The 25,454-nt window shown below is 36.1% G+C and overlaps 3 protein-coding genes across 11 annotated transcripts in view; 1 reads left to right on the forward strand and 2 right to left on the reverse strand.

Moving 5' to 3' along the window:
* The window catches only part of LOC129360321 (ensconsin-like), a 29,733-nt gene extending 26,867 nt beyond the window's left edge, over positions 1-2,866 (reverse strand). For 6 of the 9 annotated variants that reach the window (XM_055030476.1, XM_055030480.1, XM_055030477.1 and 3 more), the window contains exon 1: positions 2,739-2,865. In XM_055030476.1, coding sequence (XP_054886451.1) covers positions 2,739-2,784 — 46 coding nt within the window. In that variant the 5' untranslated portion in view covers positions 2,785-2,865. Of the gene's footprint in view, positions 1-2,738 lie in introns of all 9 variants that reach the window. The other 3 variants (XM_055030482.1, XM_055030481.1, XM_055030473.1) reach the window with 2 other exon arrangements.
* Positions 2,867-4,104: 1,238 nt separating this feature from the next.
* Positions 4,105-8,677, reverse strand: LOC129360590 (tumor necrosis factor receptor superfamily member EDAR-like). Its single transcript, XM_055030914.1, has 10 exons — positions 8,601-8,677; positions 7,775-7,873; positions 7,516-7,694; positions 7,310-7,425; positions 7,161-7,211; positions 6,034-6,144; positions 5,810-5,951; positions 5,586-5,724; positions 4,651-4,690; positions 4,105-4,553 (listed from the first exon to the last, which is right to left on the reverse strand). The coding sequence occupies exons 1-10, from the start codon at positions 8,637-8,639 to the stop codon at positions 4,285-4,287; spliced, it is 1,185 nt and encodes a 394-aa protein (XP_054886889.1). The 5' UTR covers positions 8,640-8,677; the 3' UTR covers positions 4,105-4,284.
* Positions 8,678-9,963: 1,286 nt separating this feature from the next.
* On the forward strand, positions 9,964-24,676 carry LOC129360571 (adhesion G-protein coupled receptor G6-like). Its single transcript, XM_055030891.1, has 29 exons — positions 9,964-10,015; positions 10,133-10,262; positions 11,436-12,059; positions 12,931-13,028; positions 13,976-14,034; positions 14,332-14,359; positions 14,483-14,520; positions 14,616-14,764; positions 15,845-15,904; positions 15,987-16,052; positions 16,590-16,675; positions 16,749-16,819; positions 16,912-16,939; positions 17,050-17,072; positions 17,180-17,310; positions 17,524-17,653; positions 18,249-18,355; positions 18,443-18,659; positions 18,744-18,906; positions 19,103-19,255; positions 19,889-20,026; positions 20,115-20,148; positions 20,375-20,478; positions 21,300-21,421; positions 22,138-22,406; positions 23,177-23,282; positions 23,370-23,650; positions 23,740-23,841; positions 23,929-24,676. The coding sequence occupies exons 2-29, from the start codon at positions 10,187-10,189 to the stop codon at positions 23,991-23,993; spliced, it is 3,528 nt and encodes a 1,175-aa protein (XP_054886866.1). The 5' UTR covers positions 9,964-10,015; positions 10,133-10,186; the 3' UTR covers positions 23,994-24,676.
* Positions 24,677-25,454: the final 778 nt, after the last annotated feature.

Consider the following 25,454-nt stretch of genomic DNA (forward strand, 5'->3'; position numbering starts at 1 on the left):
TCGCTCAAACACACGAGCCCGACTGCTGCTGCAGCCATAACAAGCCGAGCATTCATGCCCACAGATGCAAAGCCAGTAAACATCTAAGAGCTCAGTAAAGCAGCGATGAAAAGCACTGATACACTGCTGTTTCAGTCTACCCACATGGATCTGCATCCAAAAAATGCAGGGATTCTTTTGCTTAACAAAGCAGGTTTCTGACAACGAGCACGAACCCAAAGTAAAGTCAATGACACAGTCACATTAGGAAAAAATAAAGAGAAACAGAGATGCACCAGTCAGTCAGTCAGGGATTGAATTGGACAACTCTTTCTCGAGTGGCAAGTCAAGAATTGAAAAATCTGATTATTTTCATTATTAGTAATTAAATGCACCAAAAATTGAACTCTCATCATTTTCAGGAAATCAATGCATCAAACAGCACAAGCTTTGATGCATTTTTGAGATTAATAAAATAATAAAAAAAGATTAGGTATGTATGATATGATGCACTCATCAGGATTATCTTTGTTTTACGTCACTCTACAATGCATAAAACAATTTTAAACACATTTTATTATAGATTTGGGATGCATCAATCGCAGTTTTCTGACAAATCGCTGATTACGACCTTGAAAAAGCTTGACCTGTCGATTCCAATTTTGATCTATATCATTTTTTTTTTGTCTGAAATGTACACTGTAAACGTAAGAGATGGCTTGGCGGGCTGGTCTGTCAGTCAAGCCTCCTTCACAGCAGAGCGGAAGAGGACAGTGGCTGATTGTTAGATCTTTGTTGAGGTAGATAAGATCGGCTTCATATGCAACTATCTGCCAATCAAGGACCTCCCTAAATTAGTTCAATCAGCTGGCACATAAATCAGATTGGAGATGCAGAATGTAATGATACCAACATCAGTATCGGCCAATTTTTCTGAACATCTTCATGCTGTTTGCTTCTGGAGGGGAAGTGGAGGAGGTTGGACCAGCAGTGTTTGTTCATTACATGACAAAGATGGTGATGCGGCAAAAAATTATGGGAAGTTTAACTGAAGCAGCGGTGTGGCTGTATTTTCTCAGGTGTCTAAAACTTTGTGAAATATGTATGATATCAGAAAATATTGGTTATCAGCCACAGCAGAAATATTAAAATCAGATATCAGCCCAAATTTTCATTTTGGTGCATCCCTACAGACCAGAGAAAACTTAAAAGTCCATCATCAGTAAATCAAAGTTCAAGCAAAAGCATGATCTCAAATAAACAGCAAAGCACCAATTGATCAGAGACAATAATCGACTATTTTCTTCTTGTTTGGCTCCGATTAGTGATCTGAGGCCCAACACTGAAAAATATTAACCTTTTGTTGCATTTATAACATCCAGACATTTTTGGTTCCCGAATGCACCAAGTACTTGGATGCACTTTTGTCAAGTTTAATAAAAGTAACAGAGCAGCTAAACATTGCATTTAGAAACTTTTATTTTTCTAAATGCAGAACATTTAATACCCTAGGTGTTATATTCTTTAAGGGGGAAAAGAGCAAAAAGAAAAAGAAAATGGACTGTTAGTCAGCTCTAAAGCTCCTGTTCATCAAAACTAGAATCTTTAGGAACAACCACAATTTTGCTGTTCCACCAACCACACATTGATGCATTTCTTGGCTTTAAATAAAGTGTCAACCAAATTATTCCCAAATTACAAGCGCACATTTTAAATAAATAAATAACCATCTCAAAGACAGAACCGATATCAGTTTCTGTCAGGAAAAGTCAGATAAACAACAATCAATCAAATAGCCTGCTAGTTATTGGGCAGAAAACAACCCAGAATCAGAAGGTCAGACCTCATTAAAACAGATTTGAACTGATTTTTAATGCAGAGCGGAAAAGAACCCAGCTCTACATTTAAACTCTCCAATGAGAGACTGACTCTCCAGCTTTTCTACTGATATTCAGGTCAGCCATTGTTGATGTTATCCACCCTTAAGAGTGGAGGGGGTTATGCCATATGCCAACAAAACAGACACAACTGGCCAGCAACATATAGGAGCATGAAGGAGGGGGAATCATGCAGCATAAATACTTTCAAGCAGGAAGCTGCAATTCTGCTGATTTACCATGTGCCTACTGGTTTGTAGCAATAGGACATGGCACTGAACCACTCAGCTTGTCAAAACTTTAAAAATGAGCTGAAATTATCAATTATTTCCTACTGACAGGATTGTTAAAGGAAAAAAAATAGATAAACCTAGTTTGGTATTTACAAGTAGTTAGCTAGCTTCGTCTGAAATTCTTATGTCAGTAAATCCATGGCACATTGTTATCCAAAATAAATAGCGCAACAACTAAATCATTTATAAAACAAAGTAAAAAATAAACTAAAACTCCAATCCAGTCGTTATATGTCATCCGGCTGCTTCAAACTACAAACATTAAGTTGTATCCGTGGCTAACATTAATTACAGGAACTTTTACGAAGTGGCATTAGTTAGCCTAGCTTTTATAAAGTTAATAACTTCAATCAGAAGGGTGTTTTTGTCAAACCAACGTTTAGCTCTAGGTAGAGAAGTTGCAGATTTGTCTGCGTCCATTGTAAGCAGGTGACCGAACTGAGAGCTAACGTTTACTAGCCGGGGAAGCTTGCCGCTCAAACAGCCCGGTAAACGGCCGCGGCTGTCCGGAAACATCGCAAACTCATTACCACGACGAACGGCGCAAACAGGTCTAACAACAACAAGCTAATGTTTTATTTTCGCTTACCCATCTGGGCTCTCAAGCCTTTGAGCGTCGTAGCACTCTCCGCCATTTCTATGAAGTTTTCCTTCTCTGTTTTTTTTTTCTACACCAGGGGCGCGCGACACATCGCAGCCGGTTGGACTCGGACACCGCGGGGACGTGGACATCAAAGACGGTGAAGGGGAGGCCTCACTCTGACCAATTTACGGGAAAACCATTAAACGAAACATGGGCCGAACTTTTCCTAATGTGCTTCCATGTGAATTTATTTCATGGACTGCAGTCATTGACCACAAATCGAAGTTTATTTCAAAACGGATATAATATGCTAAATAATATGCAATTTTTATTTAAATAAATAAACAAAGATTAAAAATTAAAGTGAAATAAAAATATTTCTATATTGTATATTATGTTTTTTGGTACTATTATATTTTTCTATTTTATAATATTATAGTATTTGTATTATTATCAGTTTTGTTATGTACTTTTTGATTTTATAGCGAGTCTGCGGTTCTTCTCTTAAGCATTTCATTCCATTGTTGACTTTGTGTTAATCTGCATATAATAAATAAACCAATCTGATCTGATTATTATTATTCCAATAATTATTGTTATTTGAAACGTGCTCTTTTCACCGTTTTTTCATTAACTGTGCGCGTTTAAGAAGCCTGTTGTACTACATCTGTATAATAAACGATCACGCACAAAGAAGGTAAGACGAGAAACAACGGTGGCTACGTCTAATTAAAGAAGCGCCCTCTAGCGTTCACATAGGTACTTGTTACAGGCTTCAAAAAACATGGGCCGAGTTTGATTTATTGTAATAAATCAAACTAATTGTCTCTTTTATTGTCACAAAATACTATTGCAAAGACAAATTCTTATTGTGGTTATTGTATAATTTATAATACATATATATATTTTTACAAATTTTACACAGAAAGAATAAAATGTAGGACATTTTCACTTGAATTGCCTATAAAGTACGTTTGATATAATTTAAAAAAGAATGTGATGGCTTAAAGCCTTACCAGTTTTGATGTGTTGGAGAATCTCTTAGACCCAGAGATGATCAATTCACAAACATCTCCCAGTAAGTGGATAAGAAAAATGTTCTCAGAGCTCAAGTTCCTGTCTTTTACCATGAACACTGTATCCTCTGTCAGGCTTTGTCTCACATGCTTTTGCCAGAGGGCTGCTCACCCATTTCACATTGTACACAGGAAGCAACATCGCCTAGAACTGCAGCTGGACTAACTCGGCTATGGCATAAATTGATTTTGAAAACTGATTTATTTTATCTAAAATTATTAGTTTATTGTCATAACTCCTGCATTATTTTCTGCTTAGCACAGGTTACACAAAATAAATTAGTGAAGTCAGCTCTGTTATGAACAGTGGTGTCACATTTCACTCCAAATCTATTTTCCATAGAAGAAACAATGTTTTTTTCATCTTGCAGTAAGTAAATTCAGCCTGATCTGGTGACTGTGTCATCATGTAAAGCAGGTTATGAGTAACACACAACAGTTCAAGTCATGGGAACACATCCTCAGGGTGTAAGTAATCACTTGTTCACCAGGGCTTTGTGTATTCTTGAAACAACTTCAAAATTAGGCAGGAGCGCAGCGGCCTGGGCCAGTTGGGGAAGCTGCGTGTAGGTGGAGGTCCGGAGGTACTGAAAAAGGTCCTGGAAGCTGTGGAAATGAGGAGTGAGGTGAGGTGGCACACCCAAAGACAGCCCCAGCTTCCTCAAAACGTAGATGTGGTTGGGAGAGTCGAGCAGCAGGGACAAATCCTGGATGGTGTCGTAGCTCAGCATCTCGATACTCTGACCTGAACGGATTCAGAACTTGCAAAATAAGAGCTCAGAATTTAAAGACCCAACTGGAGAATATTTAGATCTTTTTATAGTGTAAGGTAAAGCACGTACCTTGAGCAATCTCCCATATTGTCTGCAGTTTTTGCTCCACCTAATGTTGATATAGTAGATGAAGCATGATTACTCATTCGTTTATTAACTAATGAATATATTTGATCACTGATGCTAACAGTAATTAAATACATATACAATGATTTAGAATAAATTAATCACTTTTGGCAATTATTTTAGGAAGGGGACAATATGAAAAATTTCCACTAGATTTAATTAAAAAACAAGGTACTATAAACTACCCTTTATGCCACAGGATACAACTTTTATAAAAATATGTTTAGTTCACAATTTTTGAGATAATTGTCATCGAATTTTCTAATCAATAATTGATACAGACTCAACATATGCTCTTTTGCCGACAGATCATTACAGTCAGAGCAGTAATTAAACCAAAAGTGTACAAAAAATATACAGACTTTACATTTAGGCAACAATAGAAATATAGGTATACATAAAATAAAAAATAATGGGGTTTAAAAAACACCCTTTGTAAATATGTTCTACCCAAAACTTGATCATTTGTAGCATATTTTGCAACAAACAAAGAAGCATTCACTAAAGGACTGCTTTGTTGTTGCATTTTAGGCATTTCTTATATAAAAAAATTAAATAACTTATTTGTTCATTTGCATTTTTAATGCATTTTTAAGATTGTATAAAATTAGCTCAAGTCGTTAAATGAAAAATCTTCAAAAAGTGGCAAGTTTTTTTTATCCAATTAATTGATTGGTTGGCAGAATAACTGATTACTAAAATAATCGTTATTTGCAGCTCCACTATGTACTTCAATACATGAAGAAAATTTCTTTAAAATCAACTTTAAAACTAAGGTTTGAAGAAATGCTCAAATCTTAAGACACAGAGCGCTCAGCAAAGGTCTCAGTGTTGCTGCTGCAAGATTCTCAGAAAATGAGGAAAAGAAAACAAAGTACCTCCTCTGTGGTGAAGCCTTTCTGTGCTTCCTGCATGATGTTATCTTGCTTCTGACTGCAGGGCTTGATGTTGGTGGTGACATTAATCACGATAGAAGTGGGGTGCATCTCACTCTCATGGTTCAGTGAGTTTGGACCTCTGGGTAGTTTAACATTTTAAAAAATAGGACATAGATTAAATACATAAAAGGTGTTCTTTGTTCCAGATTTCACAGAAAACATACCTTGGTGTGTCTTCGGGTGAAACGGGCTCTGAAGGACGGTCTTGTTGTGTTGCTCTCTCTGCGTGACCGGAGGGACATTCGTCCTGAAGGTCTGCTGCAGACAGTAAACCTTCAGGCTTTCGACGGCACTCAGGAATTTGCTCTGAACAAAGAAACATGTTTAGAATCTCACTTTTATCCAATAAAACAGTAGATATGGATAAAATGCTGATAATCTAACTTACTGAATCTTTTTGCAGTCAGGAGGAGAATCCAAAGTAACAGAGAAATGAGAAAAAACAAGGACGCTATTGCAGCGCTGATAAAGACCACAGAAAGATTTTCCTCTTTTATTCCTGAAAGAAGAACAAGAAAACATGCAAAAAAATTTAAAATATGTTAAGAGTTCAGGTGGAAATTTACATGAATTCATCCAGGATACGAATATCCTGGTATTTTGGAGATTTGTGGATAGATTTGAACTGTTCTTTTTGTACTGAACAATAAGGTTATACAATTAACAGCATTATTGAATTTTAAAAACAATGAATTAACGAAAATGGAGGACTATTCAGTCAACATGTGATTGCAGGCCTCATGTGGCTTTTTGTCAGGCAGAGTGAGTATTTACTGGGCTTGGAGTCACGATAGACTTCTGGTCGGGTCCATTTACAACTCATATCGGCAGCGTATTTTCTGGGTCTCACATAGGTTCAAATCGTACAACAAGTCAACATTTTACCCCGAGTTGTCCTGCATCAAACATATATAGATGCTGTTAACATGGGAGCAGAAAACAATCTCTGAAGGTTAATTTTTCTATTTATGTAAATGTTGGTTGGGTACCTTCAAATAATTTAATTGCATCTCACTTCATAAGATAGCCTGTTGAAATCCCAACAGGATTAAAGAAAGTTCACAAAAATTCCAGCTTGTGCACCAAAATCTTGTTTTCAGACATTTAATTCATTTATATTTGTTGTATGTTTATTACATTTTGATGAAAGCTATGGCCATTTTGGCTTTCATGTAAATTTCTCTCTGGATCTCTATGAAGGTAAAGGTAATTTTATTAATATAGCACATTTTCAGCAACAGGGCAATACAGGAATTAAAAGGAAATGCAAACAAAATAACAAACTGAAGGAAAGAGCAACAGAAGAAAAAGCTAATAACATTCATCCAAAGTAAATAAACTAGATACTCTAATTCAGATAAGAATAAGAAAGTATTCACTGGTCTCATTCATTTTCCGGTTTTGAAGAATAGAGGTTTAAAAAGTAGTTGCCAAGTTAGTTTTTATGGGTTCCAAGTTCTAATCCCTGTTCTGGGATGCTAAATAATCTCTGGATATATATAAATATTCAATTACCATTTACTGTTGATTCTTCTGACTTTCTGACTGGTGACATGATGGCACTCTCTGTCAAACAAAATAACAGTTTCAAGAAATCACCAATAGATGCAGAAACGTCTGCACAAAGTTTTGTGTTGTGTCACTGGTTTATCTTTGGGTCTTACGTGTTTTTGAGCCTCGGGACGTAAAGTGCAAACACTCTTTGTGGAATGTGTCACGACTGTCACAAGGAATACACAGCAGCTCCACCTCCCCTGTCAGGCTCTTCAGCTCATAATGTCTGCACACCATAACACATACAGTGTATATCAGCTGAAACTAGGGACAAAATGTGACTGGTGTTTTCTCTGGCGCTGTGAATGGGACTAACCCTGGGAGACAGTGCCCACACACAGTGTCGCTGGTGGGTGAACAGGCAGTCAACGCCAGGCGGTTCAGCAGATTGCACTGGGTGCATCTCCTGCAGGGATCCACACCTGCATCTGTGCTGAAGGTCCCCGCTTCACAAGGAATACACACTCCATCCCCTCCATAGCCAAAGCCACAATCCTGAAAGTGATATATGGTGTAGATTTAGTGTCATCAGGTTTTATAGGAGGAAATGTTTCTGTGAAATAGCTTTGCATTACCCCTGACAGCTGTTGTCCAGGTTTACAAACAGGGCATGCAACACAGGAGCCATTATGGTGTAAGAACTCCGTCTGATCACATCTAGGCTCAGATTGCACCTATGCACACAAAGGAGGGGTATTAATTATAGGAGTTTAGAAACAAGTAGGTAAGACTATAAGCCAAATCAATCCTTTCTATCATTTCAACATCATTAAATACATTTATAGAGCTTTGCAAAAGATTTGCTTCCTGAAGTTTCTTGCATGTTTTCAACTATAGCCACAAACACAAAGAAATTCATCTTTCCCATGTAGAAGGATAATAAAGAATGGTTAAGATTTATTTTTAAATGTATTTTTCAAAAAGTGTTGCATGCTATTCAGTTACCCAGTTCCCTCCTTGGAACACATGCACCCCTAACCAGTTTGCACAACAAAAACTAGGATGTTTTGGCCACTCGTCTTTTCAAAATTGGATGGAGATTATACATTTTCAAGTCTGTTACATTAACATACGTTTTCTAGGGTCAGTGTACTGCTTTAACGTGTTATGGTCTCCTTTAAAAGACCTTAATCCAACTCCTTGATCCCCCTCAGTTTATAGAAGTTCTGCTGGGTAATGAAATGTTCATTTTATTAAGTTACGCTTAATGTGTTCGCTATTTCAGTGTTTCTCAACTTTGATCCAAAGATTCAGTTGTGTTTCCTTTTTTAGGTGTTTCCCTGTTCAAGATGTTCTGCAGAAAATCCACAAAATACTAACACAGTATTTAGGAAAATTATGCACTGTGCCATCATATTTAAGTGACAGTGAAAAAGGAAAGTAATAAAATGACAGACATACCATCAATATGAAAGAAGCTCCAATCAGAAATGTAAACATGCCCCTTCTTTATTGTGTATGTTCCAACTTGAGGAAACACAACCTTAAAAATGGTTTCACGTTAAACTAAAACAAAAACAACACATTCTGAGATAGAAAGTCGAATGGATTAAAAATGTCAAACACTTACGAATTTTTGGATGTCTGTTCAATATCTTCCCACCTTCTGTGTTTGTCCTGATCTCTGAGTTTCTTAGAGGAGGAATTCAAACAGTGGGAAAGATCTTTGGGAAATCCCACCGCTCTACCTCACCTGTGACGCAGGAGGGGTTCCCAAGCAGGGTAATCTTAGACCACTGAATACAAGTCCCCCAGATGGGGCACTTCACGTCACAAACCCTCTCTCACTTTACTCCTGACCACTGAGACGAAAAGGGAAGGGGATAAAAATAGATGAATGAGTTCCTTGTTAGCGGCTCTTAGCTCAACAAAGAGGCTTTGTTTGTGTCAGAGTGTGACCCCATTTCTGGGGTCAAATCTTTGATTCTGTTGCAAGCAACACCTTGGTAAAGCCTGGGCTCCTGGTGTGGATGACAGAAAAGTTCATAAACTCTTTCAATACAAAAGGTTGCAATGCAAGGTTTGGCCACTTGATGGGAGTATCGAGCAAGAAAAATGGAGAAGGAGGAGGAAAAATTACTCAAAGTTACCTTTTGCTTAAAAATATACCTTTCTGGTTAGAAAACATGAGTGTAACAATTCTGTTAATACACACTGATTGTTAAATTGCTTCATTGTTGTGATGATCTTGGCCTGCCTTCAGTTCTTTACAGCTGAAAGCCATTGGACATGTCACTGAAAAGCCAATTAGGTTTGTTTGGACAGTTATCGCTTGAAGATAAAACTCAAAGCACGAGAGTATTAAGCTGAACTCATGACTTGATAAAACCTACACACAAACACACGCACAGGAGCACATAGTAACATCCGCATGATGTGGGCGTCACTATGACTAATGACACAAATGAAATGACAAACCATGTTTTCTGTTGCTTTAAGTCATGTATTTGCAGAAGCAGTTGAAACACTTACAGGTTTGTTGTGCAACGAGATGCAGAGATATATTGTCGTCGCACCAACTGCAAATTTTCAGCTTTGACTTTTATTCACAACTTTTATGCAACATCAAAACTATTAATTTCTTTTGTTTGTTTAATGAAGTTTTTTGTCAAACAATAGCATGTTTGTTGGTTAATTTTATTGCTTGTGATTAATGAGTAACTCCAGAAACTAAAGGGAGTGGGTGTGGAGATGTGCTCATAGAGTAATAAAGGAACAGTTGCCAGCTGTCATGATTCACACAGATTCTCACTTGATAAGTGAAGTGAGAGCTCATTTTCTGGCAAAACGCTTCCTTAGAAAGTGAGAACGTAATGGTAAGTCTCATTTTATTTCACTCAATTTAGTTATCCTAAATTCTTTGCATGCTATTCTTTCTTGATGAGAAGGCAAATGGATAAAACATGACAGGTTTTCCTGCTCTTTTAATGCAGATGAACACCTGAGTGCTGAAGAAGTCCCAAAATTTTGTTTCAATTATTGCTGTCATGACGTCAATGAGAAGCTTAATTTTTCTGATCATCTGTTTGTCTATATTGATGTCACTGTGTCCTCTAAATTCAGGTAAGATTAAATAAATTGCCCAAAGTAGCACCTTTGAAGTATGATGTCATGTATATGTTTTTATGAATTAAAACAAGTGAATTGAGTGCTTAGAAAAAGTATTTTTTAATGTGTCCTCAAATGTATTTATTACTCTGCAGACCAGGCTTTGTTTTGGAAATGACAACTTGAAGGTATCTTGATCAGTTCAAGTACATTTTATTTATCAAGTACATTTAATTTGACTAAAGGTGCTTCAAACAGAAATATAACAATAAAAACACTTAAAACAACAAATCAAGCTAATATAAAAAATTAAGGCTACACAAAATGAAGAAAATGGGAAAAAAAAAATTTATGAATTGAGAAAAGAAAAAGATCCTCGAGTAACACCATGAGCAAGAATAACGATCAAATTCAAAGTTATGAAAAGAAACAGAAAAGATCCTGTAGGATAACAGGAAAGACAATTGAGAGAGTGAAATTTAGATCTTGGAAATAAGATATTATTTCCAAGATCGTGAATCAACACAGAATAATAAACCATACTGAAAACTAAATTAAGCCCAAGGAGAAAGACGTTCGTGTGATGTTGTTAGATCAAATAACGTCTTTAATTTAACAAATATGAATTTGATGATAATGATTTTATGCCAAATAATGTGTTTCTTAAAAGTGGCAGATTGAATTGGTGAAGAAAGACTTGTGTGGCACATTTAATGATTGTTGATTTATGGTGAAATGATTGTCGGAGTGACAGGAGTGCTCACTTGGTACATTGCAGAGGTTTTGAGGAGTCACTGCTTTTATCCTGTATCATCTATGTCTTGTGTGATGCCTTGATAGTAAGAAATATTTTTAAAAATGACTGCTTTCAGAATATTTTTAAATCTTATGAGTTTTTACTGCTTTTAAAAAAAAAAAAAAGAATATAATATTCATTGTGCCATTAAATATGTATGCTACTTTACTGCACTAAATGTACAGGTTTATTTGTTGTCATTTGTTTTAATGTGTTGTTTGCCTGCATGCATTTAGAAAAATCACTCATTTTATTAATGTTTTCTGTATTTACAGATGTGTAAGTTCTTATATAACTATTTTGTTAATGTTCTACGTCGTCAGATGTATTCTGAGGTCAAAACTGTTTTTCTTTAAGTCTTCACTAGTCTTTTCTGTGCGTTTTTTCATCAGCCAACTCTGCCAGCACCAGTCTGTGGGGAAAGAAGTTGGAGTTTGACGGGCCTCCATGTTTGTGGCAGCTCCACCCGGAAGTGAGCGTTCCAGCTCTGACGGATCTGAGCATCTGCATTCGTTTAAAACGCACAAGTTCAGCAACATGGACAGGCTTTCTTTATAGATCTAAACAACGGAAAGAGTTGGGAATTGAAGGCAATAATTCACATTTAAAAATTTGGCATTTAGGAAAACAATACCAAGTACGTGAGGACCTCTCATTAAAGAAATGGTATTCCATCTGTCTCACATGGTCTGGTAAAAACCAGAGGCTGAAGGTGTACTTAAATGGACACACAGTAAAAAATCTAGGTTTTTATTCAGATGATGCTCAGCAACAGCTGGCACAAAACGGCACTCTCACTCTGGGGGTTTCTCACAATGTTCTCCCTAACGGTGAACTGAGGCCAGAGAGCGGGAACAACTTGCTTGGTGAGATAGGTTTGTTCAGGATGTGGGGGAAGGAGTGGAGCGCTGAGGAGGTGAGCAGCCTGGGCTGTGCAGACGGAGATGTAGTGAGCTGGGATCTGCGGCAGTGGAAGAATGACTGTCCTCCTGTCCCCGACAACAGTCTGACCTGTGGTAAATATAGGATTTTATTTTCACTGATATAAATGTTGATCTAAGTCTGTCTGAAACACTGTTTCTCATTTTTTCACTGTAATTTACTGGGACTGCAAGGGGGCAACATTTTTGAGCTTTTCTTCATGTTAAAGTGTTATTCCCCCATCAAAAATCATGGAATGTTGTCTTAATTCTTGGATACATGTTTGAGAAATCCTTTAAGCTCCATGGCAACCATTCAGTTCCTTTAGACTAGCCAGTAGCAATTAGCAAACACCTGGTGGCACATCTGCTGAGGTCATTACAGAAGCTACTTTGCAGTGAAACGCTGGTAAAACGTTGCTAAAGGGTTAACAGAGGAGCCATGTTGTGAAAACTTCCTTAAGGTGGAGTTTCAGAAAGAGCAGGAGTTTTTAAAGTGACAGATGCCCAAATTCAAAGTGTTAAATTACAAAGTAAAGTCAAATTTGATATATATATTGCATTTTTCTAACAATTCAAGTTAAGATCGTTACTTGATTGTGCCATAAAATGATGCTATGTGCTTGGAAAAACACAGTACTGCTCTTGTAAGTGAAAAACAAACAAAACATCTATTATAATGGTGAAATGGAGAAAAAGTTATGGTTTCAAAATGGTTTTTAATTAAAATATAAAAAAGTAACTCGCAGTCGGCCAGAAAATACACTTTGAAGTTTGTAGATGTAATGTGACAAAGTGCAGAAAGGTGCAAGAAGCATGATTACTTTAACAATCCTGCAAATCTACTGTTTGAAATCCCTATTTTGCTGACTTTGGAGTCAAAGAAGAAACATTCTGACTTTTCTCATTTTGAGGTTCATGACCCCATTAATGGATCTAACACGGTTCCTTTTTTTCTATTTTTAAGGCTGGTCTAATTACAAAATCAAAATGTGGGTGACCGCAACCGACCGCAACAGTCCTGAAAACTGTTCACTGGCTCTGGAAGGAATCACAAGAAACTGGGTACAAACATCTGCTGTCACACTGTCTTATCATGCATGTCGATACGGGAATCTAAATGTAAAGAACACATTTTCAACCTATTGTCAAATCTTATGCTCTGTTTTTAAAGTGCATGGAAGAAGAGTGTAAAATTGATGGAGTTTATGGTGTAACTAATAGAATGGAATAGAATAAAAACAAACAAATTGTCCCTCAATGGGAAAATGCACAGTCGCAAATGATTGACCAACTAATAGGAGGTGAAATTTGAATAATCTGTCAGCAGATTATGATGGCCTTAAATTATTCAGATAATTATTATTACATGAATTACTGTGAAAGTCGATTTAGTTCTTTAGATAATGTTTTATCTAGAATCTAGTTTCTTGTGTAATCTCCTGGATTAGTTATTTATGCGCTCTTTGAGTAATTTTGGCAGATGTGTCACTCCTGGGAAGATACACCAACGATTTGTTAATAATGACTCTCACTGTTGTTCACTGGAGTCCCCAAAACTTATTTTTGTAAACATTTTCATGTTGATAAATTAGAAAATTTGTTTCCTTAAGTAAAGGCATGATTACTTTTTAAAACCCTTTAATGCTCCAGGTCATTAGATGGGTATTAATGAGATGATTTTTGGATTCTGCAAGTTTGAGAGTGATTAAGTCAAGCGGAACAAAGGCTTTCAAAAATTGTAGTTCATAAAAAGTAATGATTTAGTAAGAGATTGATTATTTTTCACATAGGTTTTGGATAGCTTTCACCTTAATTAATAAACTTCAAAACCATTATCTTGTTCTTACTCTGGTTCTTTTTGTCTAGTAATAAAACTATTTTAACACTTGAAAGATTTAAGAAATCTGTAATGTATTAATTTAAGCCAAATATATTTGAAAAGCACAACAGATTTGTAATAATGTGACTAAAACAGTAATATTTGTTGAGAATCATTTTTTGTCTTTCAGCTTATGAATGTTTTCCCCAACAACATTTCTGTCCACGACATTTACATTTCATCTGAAAGGTAACACACTTTCTCTTCTCAAACTACAGTCATGGAACAACTACTGTAGTAAAAGTACACAGAATGGGGTTTTATAGTTTTTTTATGGTTTGGTTTACTCAACAATTGCAGGAAATTTAATGATGGTTTCATTTTGTTGTAAGCATATAAATCTATGGTCTAGATTTAGCTGAGTACATAATCCAAAAAGATGTTTAATAGTAAATCCTCTTTAAAATTATGAGTACAAAATGTACTAAGGAACAAACAAATAAAAGGTGACAGACTTAAATTTGACCCAACTGTGTTTCCCGACAGCCCAACATGCCAAGTGCAGCCAGACGAGGTACGCCTATAAATACTACATGTTCATGAAAACATAAATAACTAAATAATCTTCTTTTTCTTAAACAAATTGCAAACACATGTCACTTTTAAGTAAAGATTTCCAACTGTTTCTGCTTTGTAGGATTTGGCAAAAAAGTCTAACCGAGTCTGTAGGAAATGGTGAGATTGTCAGAAAATATAAAAACAATGTGCTGCTTGGTATAACTATATATACATTAATAATCTGTTGACATGTTCTCATGTTTGCCCTCTAGTTTCGGCTGTGAGGTCTATGTGAGCGTGGATCCTGCTGCAGACGTAAAAACAGTTCAGACGGACATTTCTGCCTTCCTGAGTACGAACTTCTCTTTCGACTTCGTCACCACGGAAGCTGTCCAGGACAGCATCGCCGTACTTCCTGCCGGTGAGCCCAGGTCTTCCAATACGCTGCAGATCATTAATCACACCCAGCAATCGCATGGAGAATTATTAATATTAAAGGGAATGTTGATTTAAGCACATTCAGTAACTGCTTCACTTTTTTTTTCTGGTGTTTTATCAGCATGATGTAATGTTTTAATGTGGCTGAAATGTCAACTCTGGATATTGACCTTTTTCGCATGACGTCACGCTCTTCAGAAATTTTCCCACCATTAAAGCCAGTCTAAAAACATTCATCTGGTAGCCTAAAATCGCTTTTATTTAGGTGATTTCACTTTAAAGACAGTCATGGGGTGCTGCACGATCGGCTGCACCAACAGAAAAGGATGGAAACCAAACTTGTCAGTTTAATGCATAACTTTTAATGAGGAACTCAATACACTGAGTTCGCTCGGTGTAATGATTGAACTCTTTTTACAAGGTCAGAAGATTAAAGTTCATATAGTTCTGAGTAAGTGTGATTAAAAATATATTAAATATTGCATGATGCATCTAATCTTCAACGTGAAGACAAAGCCACGCTGTCATGTTGTAACCTGTATGGAAAAACCTGGTTAGCATCTCGTCTTTTGTAGGTTTTCAAGGCCACTCCAGTTTAAACAGAAACGCTGTTTATATAAATCATGTGGTGTGAATTGAAAGTCGGTAATTAGAGCAACACATCAGAAGGGAGGAGGAGGTGTGAACTAGCTATTCCTAACTTTTGCTAATGCCACCGTCTGGGGGCCCAATCCAGGTGTGTTACCTTCACAGACAAATTAGTTTGACTCGAACAAGTAGAAGCCACGAATAAACTGCCTAAAACAACTTTGGAAAACAATTTCATTCGCTCTGTTCACTTCCAATGTCCATCACTGAATGATTAAGTGATGTTGTCATAAAGGCTCAATACATTTTCATCTTCCTTTGTTGGTTGTTTTCTGGGTGAATTCCCAGACATTAAAAATCCAATCAATATGTTTTCAAATTTTTAAAATATTCTTACATAATGTGCTACAAGAGGATGTGGATCACTTTTCTTTTTCAGTGGCTGATATTTGATGAATCATGATCTGTCTTTTAGTGATTTCCCCTCATGTGACAGAACCACCACCAACTATTATGCCTCCATCAACCACCTCAGGTGAGGTTGTGATTTTTTTTCTTCTAAACTTTAATAGAAGCATCTGTTAACTTTTAATAATTGCATTTAATTTTGTTTACAGAGACCACACTGCTAAGGCCTAAGTTTTCAACGACAGGAGAACCTGTGGATCGGACTGTAACAGTTGGTTAGTTCTCCATGAAATATGATTTACAGTTGAACAAAATAGATCTCAGATTAATTTCTTAGTGGCTGACAAACATTTCAATGTGTTTGGGATCTTTAGTCTTTCATTTGTCTTTAGTCAGAGGCTTCTTCAAATTAGCTGCAGTACAAACTGCTACAGGAGTTCATTCATTTAATGAATTAAAACAACATTTAATTTCCCTTTTGGGATCAATGAATGTGAATTTGCTGAAAGCAGAAGATTTTTTCTTATTTTTTCCAAATCTAAAGTTTCCATGTTCTGAGTACTAGGTAGGTAATGATTTGGTAGAATTACTATTACATGGTAGAAAAGCTTCTCATTGTCAAATTTCCTGCATTTCCATCCCACTTCTCCTGACCGATATGGTATAATACATATAGAATAAACAGCAATTTTCCCCATGTTTTTTCTCACTGAAGAAATGTAGTCAACTTAAAACTGCAATGTATTTAAAAATATTTAAAATGTAAGCATAGAGTGTATAATGTAACCTATTCCATTTTTCTCCTTTTGCAGTCATGCCAGATCAGTTTTTTCGAGTTAATTTGACTTTACTCATAAAAACAAACCTGTCGAAGCCTACAGATGTCATCGAGGAATGGGTAAGAACATTAATATAATCACTGAGAAAAGTTATATTCGCAAAAACATTTACATTATCCCTTTTCCTTAAAGCTGCAAGAAAAGCTTGAGGCCAATAACAGTATGAGTGTGGTGAATCTTATCATAAAAGAAGGTTATGGCAGGTGGGTTTTCCTGCAGTCTTTGGGCACAATTAGTCTTCTAGATTTTAATATTTTAAACTTGGCTCTGTCTTTAACCGATTCATATTTTACAGGAGCATGGGAAAGTACACTGGCTTAGTGGTGAGTATGCATTCAAGTAAAGAAACAAGACAAATCACATCTACAGATGGAAATTTGTATCAATCTGTTTTATCTAAATGAAGTAAAATTTCTGCTTTCTTGTTTTCCAGACTCCCATCAGCAAACAGAATCAGTACGTGAATAAAAGTCAATCTGCTGTTTTTAGCACATTCTTATCCTTTAGATTTATTGTTTAGTTTTGTGTTTGTGGCCTTCATGCTAATCCTTTATTGTCTATAGATACAACTGCACCTTCCATGTTCAAGAGTATCACAAGAACAATGTGGGTGAAGTTGAGATATTAATTCGTTCTGCCTTGACGTCAGGATCTTTTGCAATTCAGACAACAAATATATTAATCAAACACATAGGTAAGCTGTGTTTCTGAAATATAAAACAGTATTTTGCAATAGTGTCATACCATTTCAAGTTCATTTTTATGACATTATTGCAGCAAATTGAATGTTTTATGTCAGAAACATAAAACAATGTCATTTCATACTGTAATTTTATCAAATTTAATTATTTTTATGTTAAAAGAATCTAATTCATGCAGTCTAATCCTTTTATTTCTTCTCTTTTAGAGCCAAAAAGCTGTTTAGAAGAAGATACCTCATCATTGTATGGCCAATACATTTGGCCAGAAACATTTCCTCAAGTCACTGCAGAGATGGGATGCAGGACACCAGTATCCAATCGAGCCTACAGACTTTGGTAAGAAGTGGCCAGTCTTGGTTTGCAGGGGAAAATCATTGTCTGATCTGTTTTATACCAGCATTTTGATGCAAATGAAACATGATGAGATGTTAACATGCTCTGCAAAAAGCTTTCTTTCCTACAGTGGAAAGCCTGTGTTTTATAATTTTATACAATATATTACTGACTAAGCTGTGATCAGAGTTTCAGTCATTACAAATGTTTATTTTGCACTTGTGTACAAAAGCTGAAAATATTTTGCATTTTGCTATATTTAAACTGAGGCCCTCCAGCAATTAAATTAAAGAGCAGCATGATGTAAACTATTCCCTCAGCCATTACAGCTCCATCTCTATCATCCTGAACAGGAAATCATTTTAAAGATCATGAATCATTACTGTAATTAAAGGCTTCAGTGTCATGCACTATCTAACGATATTACTGTGTACTGATGATTTTTACGGTCTGTCAATAAACGTTGGGTAGATGCCTGTTGAGCTCATAATCAGCAGAGGACAGTTTTATTATTATTAATGCTGCTGTTCTTTACAACCTTCAGTCAAAATATGTAAAAATGCAAAACAAATAGCAAATTTTCTTCCATTTTATTTAGTAAACTCAACATTGAAACTGATACGACCTGCTGGGAAGAGCCTAATATGACAAACTGTGACAAGTTTGCAACAATATCAGACCTCAGCAACATTACAGTCACACCTGGTAAGAGAATCAGCCGCACACACTTTAATTTATTCCTATAGGTGAAACAACATGGCCATAAATAACACAGGTATGAACGATTTTTAGATAATGCAGCAGCGGTTGTGGACATAATTCGGGACCTCGTAGATGTTCAGCTCAGTAATAACTCCCAGCTGTCTTCCTCTGAGCTGGGATTGGTGATGGAGAAGCTGAGTGAAGTGGTTGACGTAAGCATCATCGAACCTAAAGTTGGTGCTGACATTGTCAACATCGTGGCCAACATCCTGCTTTCTGAAACTGACGTCACACCAGTCGCCGACATGTAAGGAGAAAGAGTAAAGCTCAATTGTATTCATCACTTTTCTGTGACTTTTTCATTTTTTCCCTTTTTCATTCTTTGGGAAAGTGTCCTTCATCTTACAGACCAGATGGGGAACAGTATGGAATTTCAAGGGGAATCTACAAATATCAAATCTCCTGCGCTTGCCCTTTCCATGATTAATGTCGATCCAGAGGAGTTCAGTGGCCTCACCTTCGGTGTGTCTCTGTCATCTACAATGAACCCCGAGGTAAGCTGGTATGATTGTAATAAGACTGTCACTCAATACACTTCAATGATCTACAGCGCTGGAAAAACTGAAGAGCATAACAACAATAGTTACCTGCTCTTTCCTGACTCAGTAGTGCATCATTTTACACTCAAACAGGTTTTCTATGTGGAGATCAGAACATTTCAGCTAAAATGTTTTTATTTTTATTTTGTAGATATTTGTTAACCAGAGCTTCGTCAGCAAACCACTTGCAGAAACAAACGCGGCTATTTCCTTGCCCGCTGAGATCAACAGCTTCTTCCCACCTGGAGTCAGAAACACAACACGAGTGCAGTTTCATTTTTATGGAGCGCCCGACTTGTTTCAGGTGATTTATTACCTATTTTGATTCTCTCATTAAAAAGAAGTTATGAGAGCTCACTGCACTGAACCCTATTGAAATCCTTGTGGTTATTCCACCTAATATTGATTTCTGAGCTGAGTTAAAACATTAATATTGTTGTTTCTAAATAAATTTGTTTCCTTTGCCTTATTTGAGGTCTGAAAGCGCTGCAAGTTTTTCTTAGTTTGACCATTTCTCATTTTCCGCTAGTAAATACTACATTTGCTGATCTCATGTCCAAATGTACTAAAATCACATTGAAGTCAAAACATGTCAGAGACATTTAAGTTCTTTCCTGGGCTTTTTTTTCTTAAAGTGCTTTTTTAGTGAAGTGTGTTGACTTTCTGTAAAACCTTTTCGTTTTACATCTCTGGCTTTCAGATCTAATAAACAAGTGACACGACTTTTGCTATCTTTGTTCAGAGACAGAAATCTCTTCTTATTTCACACAAACAAGCTCGATTAGTATTGTTATGAAGAAAACAGAGAAATTATGTAAAAAAATGTAGATTTAAGTACAATTTTTATCTTACTATATCAAATTTACGTAAAAATATATCGGTGAAGGATATTTTCTACTGATTACGATGGTAACAAGTGTTGTGTTTTTATTAACAGGACCCCTACTTAATCAATGAAACTGATGGAAATTGGACGTTGAACTCGTTTGTAGTTTCTGCCAGCGTCAATAACAGCCAAGTTATAAACCTGAAGGAACGAGTGGTGGTGACCTTCAAGCATGAAGAAACCAGACGGGTATAAACATTACTTTTTGTTTGTCAGCGAGAGCAAAGATTTCCTCTGTGTTTTCTCTGACATGACCAACATTTTCCTCTGTTTACAGTCAAAGTGTGTGTTCTGGGCTTTCCAAAAGTACGGTGAGTTGATCTTTGCTTATTATCCTCCGTGTGTTTACGGTTGGATTTACTGTAATTGAGCCTTGTTAGGGAACAACTGGGATTCATATGGGTTTTTTACTGAGTTGATAAGAAGGTTTGATAAAGAGGGTGTGTTTGTGTGTGTTCATGCTGGTGTGTGTGCGTGCGTGCGTGTGTGTGTGTGTGTGTGGTGTGTGTGTGTGTGTGTGTGTGTGTGTACTTTCAGGTGATCTTGGTGGTTGGAGCAGCAGCGGCTGTGAAACCCGGAACATTTCCCATCATCAGACCAGCTGTCTGTGTGATCACCTCACACATTTTGGTGTCCTGCTGGTGAGACAAAACTGAGCATTTATTATAAATAAACCCAACAAGAAAAAATTCCTGCACCCAAACTATGAAAACAACAGAGAATACAGATGATATTCAGCTCTAGTTTACTTTTTATGTTTGAAAGTTTGCATAGACTAAGACAAAGCAATGTGAAGGCCCAACACTGTAAAACATTTGAAGGTGGTTTATCTTGAAAATGAAAGTCCACCTGCTGCCTTGAAAATGTGATTAAAGTCAATAAGGAAAGTGTTTTTTGTTTTAACTCAGAAATTAAAGTTCATGAAGTTGACTTAACGAGAGACAAGCTGTCTAAACATCAATCTTGAATCTTTAATGCTGCAGTTTAAACCAAATCATTATCTCACAATATGCCAGAAAAAAAATGACCTTATCTAGTGAAAGAGCACACATTTCTCTTTTATTTTACTCACAATATCAAGTTAAAATTACTACTTATTTCACTTTGGAATTATTTAAATTCTTGTTTCAAATTGCTTGGACAAAATTTCTGATCTGATGATGAATTTTGTTAAACATCACAATGAATTCTGCTCAAACACATTTATTGAGATGAGGAAATTATCCTTAAGCATTAAATCAACATTTGCCTTAATAACACAGGAGTCAGATCAATGTTCAAACTCACAGCTTCATTGTGTAATATCACGGAAAAGTCTAAAGAAATAAAGAACAAACTTTAAGAATGTTTAATATTTGTAAATTAAATCAAAGTGCTTGGCAACAGTCCCTTTCACTGCACTTAGAGATACAAATGATTACGTTAAAGTGTGATTTAATGGTGAGTGAAATCAAATTTTCAGGATGTAAGCCGAGGCCCACTGGACCCCGAAGATGACCGGATTCTCTCAGTGATCTCTTACCTGGGATGTGGTGTTTCCTCCATCTTTCTAGGAATCACATTGCTCACCTACCTTATTTTTGAGTGAGTAACTACCAACACATTTTGTGACAGCTACTGTTACTTTTGCGTGAAGCTAGCAGCAGTTTATTAGGATTTAAAGTGACAAGATGCTTTAAAAAGACTCGATCTGAAAGGAGCTACAATTAGATAGAAACTATCAGACTAAAATTGCATTTTCTAAGAAAGACTGTGCAAAAAATGTGAAGAATATGTTTGTATTTTCCAAAGCATAATATTTCACTTTTAAAATTCTACCACAGCTTTGCAGACTTGACATATCAGTCCTCATAAATAATGCTTAACTTGTACTGCTTTTAATGTTTGTTCTAGAGAAATGGTTCCCATAAAACTTTTAATGACATGGCTTTTCAGATCTTTACCTTTCCTGCTTGCTTGTATCTAAAAGAAATTAGTTTTGTGTCACGTCCTTTTTATTCCCCTTAGAAACAGAAAGGCACGGTTTACTTTTCTGCTCAGATACTCCCATCAGATTAAAGTGGTATAAATAATAAAAGCTTGATCTTGTTAACAATGATGCTATTGATAGGCTTGTTTAAAACTTTATTTCATCATGGTTTTCCTCACTAAACTGCTTAAATTATAGGTTGTTTTTTTTATGTTTCAGTGTGATTTTATTACCATAAAAACAAAAGAAAACATTTTGCATATTATTCAGATTGGCTAACAAATTCACCCATATCTGAATTTCATAGAAGAAGTATTTTTTTCTCCTGCAGGAAGTTGCGTCAGGACTATCCCTCTAAAATACTCATCAACTTGTCCACTGCACTGCTGGGTTTGACCATGCTCTTTCTCATCGACTCGTGGCTCTCATCCTTCTCCAACTACGCATTGTGCATCACAACAGCTGCTTTTCTCCACTATTTCCTCTTGGCTTCCTGCACCTGGATGGGCCTGGAGGCCTTTCACATGTACTTTGCACTGGTGAAGGTTTTCAACACCTATGTTCCAGCCTATTTACTGAAATTCTGCGCTGTTGGATGGGGTGAGAAAAAACTTTGAATTTTCAATAACATTTTGCAGAGTGGACTTTGAGTGAGAGATTTGCTCTTTTGTTTGGGTTTATTCTTGGACTAGTGTTTCAGATTTTATAAATCAGTTCTATTTCTTAAAGTACCCAAATCAATCAGAAATTTAAATTATAGTAAGAAATCCTGCAATTCAAGTCTGTGCAGGTTTGTGTGAAAGAACTAAAAACTAATTTTAAAGGGGGGAATATTAAGTAAAAGTGAATTTTTTTAGATTTACATTGTATTATAATGTAAATCTAAATAATCGATCAGAAACATGATTGATTCTTTCATGCATGTTTGAGAAATCTTTATAACTCCAGTGGCAGTGATCCAGGGGGGCTTAAAACCTGAATCCAGAGCACCCCTCTTTGGATATTTGAGCTATCCAAATCCTTCCAGCAAAAACGCTGAATCATGTTAAATAAATGTTGCATTTATGAAGATGAAATATGCAGGAGACAAAAGAGTTTGAGGGGCACGCATGCTAAGGAACCTCCTTTTAATGACCGCTGAGAGCGATTTTGACGTGGCTGATGTGCATCTTGAACGCACCAGATAGAGGCCAATTTCAAGGTGTTGAATTTAGAAATGACAATTCTTGTAATTTGTGTTAGAAAACTGGAGGTAACATGCCTGGAAAATGCATAATCTCCCTTTAACATATTCTTATTTCTTCTTTTTATGTTATTTTAAGGCTCTTCTTGCAAGAGCGTCATAATGTGAATCTTTTGTGCTTCCACAGGGATTCCTTTGGTGATCGTCAGCCTTGTGCTCGCTATTGATAAAGACGCTTATGGAAGTTCTGTACCTGAACAAGCAGGAGTGGCGCTCAAGTCCACTGACCAATTGTAAGACCTGCAGCAAGGAGCTAACACAAACATTATATGGTGTGGCTCTTTCTTTAATTTTTTCTCTCTCCATCTCCACTCCCACAGCTGTTGGATTCAGAATAACATTGTCTACTACGTCACAGTGGTGGGATTTATTCTCCTCATCTTCTTGGGCAACATGGGCATGTTCATCGTGGTTCTGATCCAGATCAAAAAAATGAGGGCCAACAAACCGCTAGCCAAGAGCCGCAGTGCGCTGCAGGACTTCAGAGCAGTCGCCGGCCTCACCGTCCTGCTGGGCCTCACCTGGTCGTTGGGCTTCTTTTCATTCGGACCACTACGAGTGGTTTTGACGTACCTGTTTGCAATCTGCAACTCTTTTCAAGGTGAATATAAGGCTGTTGGATTTTACTGCACAGTTATTTTTTATCACTATGTGTAATAATAAGCTATTTTGTTGTTTTTTTTTGTCCAGGATTTTTTGTTTTTTTGTTTCACTGTTTGATGAAGGAAAATGTGAGGAAACAGTGGAAAAGTTATTTTTGCTGTGGACGTTTCAGGGTCAATGAAACCTCAGGTATTTTCCTCTATTCTGCATTTGATTCCCACAACAATCATGAGTTTTCAGTGTGAATAATTATTTTTCTTTTATTCCTGCATTCAGACTGGAGCCGCTCTGTAACAATGGACGCTCGTAACAAAAAGGCAATCTTGTCAAATCTGACTTAATGCACTCTGACTTAAACATCTCCTCCACCAAGTCACTGACTCCACGTAATCTCCAAAACACTCGCACCGCTAGGTGGCAGTAGTGAGCTTCTGAATCAGGGAGACAAGATTCACCAATCAATCACAAATTTGGGTACAAGTAATTTTTTATAACGAGCAGGGAGAAATCACAAAAAGTACATTTCTGTTACTCAGGATTTTTTCTTACTGTTATGAACATTTCACCTTAAAGTATTGTCACATATGAGAAGTGTACACTAAAATGAACTAGGTTTAATTTATTTCATAGAACCTGGAAATGTTTTAGGTTAGCTTAGCAATACTAGAGGTATAAAATCTGAACTTTCAAGGATTTCAAAACAAGACAGATAAACATGTTTATATATTGTTACATCTATCACCGTTCTTATGTGTTTTACAGAAACTGCTGCTCATTCGTTTTTTATCTGTATGTTTCCACTAAAGACAACTACAGTGAACTGTGCTTGATTTTAATTTTTGAATAAATTATTTATTTTAATTAGATTTTATTTGCTGAGAACTAATTAGCTTGTGAGAATCAGAGATCATTTAAAATTTTTGGTAGCAGGATAAAATTGGGTAATTTAATGTGAATACATACAAAAATTTAATTGATGCAATATTATTTTTCTAAGATGTGTCCTGTGTAATTTATTGCTGAAATAAAGATGTGATCATGATTATCTTCTGCTTGACTTGGAGTTCTTTATTTTTAAAAAACAGATAAATAAAATTCATGGCAAATGTACAACTTTGAAATACTAATACTAAGAAGAAATCTATATTAGTTTTAATTTTTAGCAACTGAACCTTAAATTTGGATGTTTTTCTTTAGTTTTCAGATGTATTTTTTTTACTTATTGTACTTTTACTTATTGTTTTTTTCCAGTTTCAGATTAGTTTTTACCTCTTTAGAAAAATAGGGAAAAAACTTTATCCATCATAGACTTGAGTTGCATTACAAAAGTATTTTTATAATTTTAATAAAAGTGTTGAATATCTGTTTGTATTTATGTTTGCATCCTCTACTCATGTATCCCTTAATAAAACAATAAAACTTAATACAGCTAATTTCTCCCAATTGTACTAATTTAGTTGGATCAGAGTCGACTAACGTAGGTTTTACAGTTTTTGTAGGTTTCTCAGCTCCTGTATTTTTCCTGTAAAACATTTTAAATTATGCCTGATTGGAGTTGCATTATTTACTGCCTGTATGAAGAATTTAAAGTTACACCTGGAGCTACCGTAGAGCGGTTTAGCTTAGAGCAAATTAGTGCTTTGGAATGGCTGCAGTTCAAACTAAAAACCATGGTGTGAAAATTGATGATTGGGGATGCTGTCAATATAGGCAGGTTGTCTGACTTGTGCAACTTGTTTTTATTTCCTAAATCTTTTCCCTTTACAGATGTGCTTTGCTTTATGATGATCAAAGCAAAGCAC

The sequence above is a fragment of the Poeciliopsis prolifica genome, unplaced genomic scaffold (assembly GCF_027474105.1).
Source record: "Poeciliopsis prolifica strain line A6 unplaced genomic scaffold, Auburn_PproV2 SCAFFOLD006, whole genome shotgun sequence".
NCBI classification, from domain to species: Eukaryota; Metazoa; Chordata; class Actinopteri; order Cyprinodontiformes; family Poeciliidae; genus Poeciliopsis; species Poeciliopsis prolifica.